The sequence below is a fragment of the Brassica oleracea genome, chromosome C3, assembly GCF_000695525.1.
Source record: "Brassica oleracea var. oleracea cultivar TO1000 chromosome C3, BOL, whole genome shotgun sequence".
Lineage (NCBI taxonomy): Eukaryota > Viridiplantae > Streptophyta > Magnoliopsida > Brassicales > Brassicaceae > Brassica > Brassica oleracea.
The window spans coordinates 23,267,120-23,272,096 of record NC_027750.1 but is presented as its reverse complement, the minus strand read 5'-3'; the positions used below and the strand labels follow the sequence as shown (position 1 = coordinate 23,272,096).

Sequence of the window (4,977 nt, the reverse complement as noted above, 5' to 3'; positions counted from 1 at the left end):
AAATTTTGGTTTAAATTTTGGAAATTAAAAAAAAAAAAAAAAAATCTTGTTGATCAACGATCCGCGGCGGTTAAGATGGAGATAAACTATGGAATAATCTGGACCGTTGGTGTTAATCACGCGCGCGTAATAAAAGAGATGATACGATGTCCCATGAAATTCGGATCCGGATCCGAAAAAAGCTGACCCGTTTTTGAAGCGGTTCCCGAAGCATATACCGTTTTGGGCCCAGTCAACAGTAAAAGGCTCTTCTCTTCGGCGTCGCTTCGTATAATCGAGTCATCGGCCTTTCCCGATGCTGTTCAAATTCATAAAGGGTTGTTTATTAATGGTCTCACTCTCACTCCCACTCTCACTCACACTCGTCCTCTCCAAAGCGTTTACTGAGTAGTAGTTTTGCTCCAATGGAGAGATACAGTAGAGTGGAGAAACCGAAGCAAGGTTCTCCGATTAACGAGAACGAGATCCGTATCACCAGCGTTGGACTTATCCGAAACTACATCAGCTATGCCATCACTCTCCTTCATGTACTCACTCCTCCCTCCATCTACTTCTCTCTCTATCTATGTGTTTCTAATTTGATTGATTCACGAAATGCTCTGTTCTGTTTTTAGGAGAAAGGTGCGGAGGACATTGTGTTGAAGGCAATGGGGCAAGCGATCAGCAAGACGGTGGCTATCTCTGAGATACTCAAAGTCAGTGCTCTCTCTCACTTGATAAAGTCTTTGTGTGAACATTATCATCTGGTTGTTCTAAGATTATATTGCAGAGTAAAGTTCCAGGCTTGCATCAAGATGTTAATATCAGTTCTATGAGCATTACTGATGTGTTTGAGCCTATTGAGGAAGGTCTTCTGCCGTGAGTATTCATAGTATTATGATCTGCTCCTTTTGTTTGTTTTTTTTTTTTTTTTTGGGTGGGTTTAAGTGGATTTAACGTAATGGATGCAGGGTGGAGGTGATACGACATGTTTCCATGATTTCAATCACATTGTCTTTGAGTGAGCTTAATCAAGACTCTCCTGGGTGAGTAAAGTTTCTCTTTTTTCATCATCTCCTCAATATGGTTTTATTCAGGGTTTACTTTTGTATATTTATTTATTTTTCTTTAGAGAGGCATCTCAGTTGCTATATCTGATGAGTTCATCTACTTATGAATGTGTTCAGGTACCAAGCTCCAGCACAGATAGATCAATCTAAGCCTCAATATCAGCCCAATCGAACCAGTCAAGCCCGTCTTCCTTACAATGCTTATGGTGAAGGTAATGCCTTTTTTGAGTGAGCGCACATCTGTTAATGTTAGGTTATTGTATAACAGCTTTTGAGAATTTGATTGGTTGTAGATTTGTATGGTCGTGGGAGGGGAGGAGGCAGGGGAAGAGGTGGATATGGAAACTACAAAGGGGGTTATCAAGGGAAGTACAACCAAGGGAACTATCAAGAAGATTTTCAAGGTATTGATATGCCATAGAATTGAAAGATAAGGATGCGTTCATAATTTGTCTAGTTTGTAACTGACTTTGATATTTATTGTGATATGATTAGAAAATTATGGCGGGTATTCAAACTGGAGCAGAGGCCGTGGTCTTGGACGGAGCTATGGCTATCGTGGTAAGTCAGAACGTTGTAAATTAGAAAAAAAAGAACCAGCAAAATGACAGGGTGTGTGGACGATATATATAAAATTGATTAGTTCATATGCTTGTCCACACATCTTTAAACTCTTCTGTATCAAGTGATATCCTCTTTTGGTTCGTTTTGTTTAAAATAGAATTGTTGGATTTGTGTTAGGTGCTGGATATGGTGGTGGCAGAGATAGTGGTTATGGTGGTGGCAGAGATAGTGGTTATGGTGGTGCCAGAGATAGTGGGTATGGTGGTGGCAGAGGCAGTTATGGTGGTCGCAGAGATGGCGGATACGGTGGAGGCAGAGACCAGGGATATGGTGGAGGCAGAGACCAGGGATACGGCGGAGGCAGAGGAGACGGATTTGGAGGAAGAAGAGGCGGGTTCCGAGGTGGCAATAGAGGTGACCGTTATGTTGGAGGCAGAGATGATGGATATGGTGGAGGCAGAGGTGGATATGGTAGATACGAAGACCGAGGTGATGGATATGGAGGAGGCCAAGGCGACATGTATAAGGGAGGTCGAGGCGTATATGGTGGAGGGAGAGGCTATGGCCGTGGACGTGGAAGAATGGGTAATGGTGGTCGTTCAAGGGGTGGTGCTAGTAACCAAAACCAAGCCTAAGTTGTTTCTTATCCATTCTCTAAGCTAAATGGGCAAATTTGCTTCTCTGCTTTTTTTTTTACCTAAAACTTGTAGCACAATCATGTTAGTCTTTGTAAATCTCCCTTTGGTATTCATATTAAAAAGCCCAAAGCGAGTTTTAAGTAAGGAGGTTCCTTTTTGTTTTCTCATCTCTTTTACTTCTACACAAATGTAGCTTAGTTCATAAGAAGCTTATGTGTTCAGTGCTTTGTTTCTTATAATTAGCTACTATAGTCGGCATATTTTTGATTTATTTTTTAAACATTTTTTTTATATATTTTATTATTGTTTTATAATCATATTTGTGTTAAGTATTAATTTTAATATAATTTTTAGTAACTATATTAAATATGTCAAGTTGCATGATATACACTTGTGTCATATACATATCAAAATATATTTTGAAATTTTGTTTCTAAAATTTGCAACATATTATATTTTCTTAGTAGTTACCTAACATAATTGGTCAAAAATATTTTCTATCATAAAAATCCGACTCAGAATCGACTCGAAAATCAAAGTCTCATATTCTATTAATTTTTTTCTCAAAGTATTATATCCGAAAACCAATATCAAATCCAACACCTCACCGAAAACAAAAACAAAAGAAATTTTTTTGAAATGTTTGATAAAAACAATTTTCAATATATTTTGTTAAATATATATACACACATATATATATGTGTGTGTGTGTGTTTTTCTCTAATTTTAAGTAAAATCACATTTAATAAATATTTTTAATCAAATAACCTATTTAAAACCCGTTAAACTAAAACATGTCATCCTCACTGTCTAGAGTAATAATTAAGCGAAGAACACCATTCGTAATTCGACGGTGAAGTCCCATGCATCTTCTTCATAAGTATATATTCTTATAAATAATATTTCCATAATAATATCAACTTATATAGTTTTAGTAATTTTAAATTTACTTCCAAAAATATTTTGTAGATCATAAATTTAAATTTTGTATATTGGCCATATAATTAGGTACCATATAGGAGTCCGATATTTATTGTTTGTTGCCATATACATCAATATTATTGAAACATGATCACTCTTAACTTTACCCCTATTCCTACTCGAAATATTACTTTTTGTGCTATTAGGCCTACTTTAAAAATAACCAAATTTTACATAATTGTTTCTAGTCACGATCTTCTTCTAACTAAGCAGTTATTTTTTCTCTATTTTAAAACAATTGGATTTACAGATTTACATTTTCACGTGTATAAAAAGATCATGCTTGAAGCACAAAAACAGAATACATATTCCAACCATATGTTTCTACATAGCATTTCACGTTATTTTTTAACAGGAGGTGGTTATGTTTTTTTTCTAGATATCCCCTATATATTATTTGTGAAACATTACAACTTCTTTTTGTAGCCACGTGTCATCACTAGGATGATTCTTAGACTTATTAGAGAAATATGTTGGTCCATCTAATTATATAATAAGCTTTTTATTAAACTAACCATAAATTCATTATTAATGTCATTTATTATTTTCTTAAATAAAGATTACAGAATTGCCTAATGTGGCTAAAGGATATATGACAATTAATGATTTTGAATAATAAAGATCTGATAAAAAAATAATGTATCTTCTATCAAATTTCTTTAATTTTAAACTATTAAAATAATTTAAAAAATACAATAACCATATTATAAAAATTTAAATTTTTCTGTATATGTTATATTTTGAATTTTATAAAACGACTATAAATTACTAAAACTGTTAAAAATCTCACATTTTTGTGATCCATAGTTTAAAATTTTTGTTATGACAAAATACAAATGATTAAAAAATCATATAAACAAAAGTATAATTTAATTAATCATAAATATTTAAAATATATATATGTATATATATCATTCTAAATTAAACTATAAACCATATTGAATAAATAAATATTTTAATTTCAAAATTTACTTTGAATAATTTTTTTTGATAAAAGTTTCGAACTAACATTGATAATTTTTTTTTTAAATTATAAATTACTAAAATTATTAATCTCACAATGAAAATTTTGTTATCGGTAATTTAAAGTTTTTGCTATTAAATATACGCATGATCAAAAAAACATATGAGTAGAAAGCATCATTTAATAGACATTAATATTAAAAATATACTATGTATGTTAATATCATTTAAATTTTATTACATATCCTATCAAATTTTTAAAAAAATTGTTTGGATTAATAAAATTTATTTATATGTTCGCACCAATTTAATTATATATGTAATAGTTACTGACTTTTAATTATTCAATATATATTTATTATTTTATAATATGTAAGAACATATAATACATAAAATAATTTATATATATAATGTTTATTCTGTGCAAAGCGCGGGTCTTAATCTAGTAGTTATATTGTATGTCATGCAGTTATATTTTAAAATGCAGTTATACTTTTAAGTTGGACACAACATATATCAATGGGTCAATGATCCTAATTTAATAGTATTGACTGCTTGCTTCCTTTTGTATTTTGTGTATGTCATGATCTTTCTATACTGTTGTGTAGTGAGTCAATTAAATTAATTTCTCTTTCAATGAAAAAAAAGAACACTTCTCTTAGATCTCGTAATTAATACCATCCCTTTCTCAAGTCGCAGCGACTGTTTGAAAACTGAATGTTGAAACAATTGGCCTTTAGCTCTTTCTTTTTCATTAATCTTAGAAACAAAAATATTAAAAA

At 31.9% G+C, this 4,977-nt stretch overlaps 1 protein-coding gene across 1 annotated transcript; it reads left to right on the top strand.

Moving 5' to 3' along the window:
* Positions 1-315: 315 nt before the first annotated feature.
* On the top strand, positions 316-2,418 carry LOC106333067 (TATA-binding protein-associated factor 2N). The gene is made up of 8 exons (XM_013771555.1): positions 316-527; positions 615-695; positions 770-858; positions 951-1,025; positions 1,167-1,261; positions 1,343-1,453; positions 1,545-1,610; positions 1,791-2,418. The coding sequence occupies exons 1-8, from the start codon at positions 405-407 to the stop codon at positions 2,246-2,248; spliced, it is 1,098 nt and encodes a 365-aa protein (XP_013627009.1). The 5' UTR covers positions 316-404; the 3' UTR covers positions 2,249-2,418.
* Positions 2,419-4,977: the final 2,559 nt, after the last annotated feature.

What these genes read in the sequence shown, in the direction of transcription:
- LOC106333067 (XM_013771555.1), top strand. Translation starts at nt 405, where the DNA reads ATGGAGAGATACAGTAGAGTGGAGAAACCGAAGCAAGGTTCTCCGATT. An exon ending in ATGCCATCACTCTCCTTCAT is followed by an intron (nt 528 to 614) that starts GTACTCACTCCT and finishes TTCTGTTTTTAG; the next exon opens with GAGAAAGGTGCGGAGGACAT. An exon ending in TTACAATGCTTATGGTGAAG is followed by an intron (nt 1,262 to 1,342) that starts GTAATGCCTTTT and finishes GATTGGTTGTAG; the next exon opens with ATTTGTATGGTCGTGGGAGG.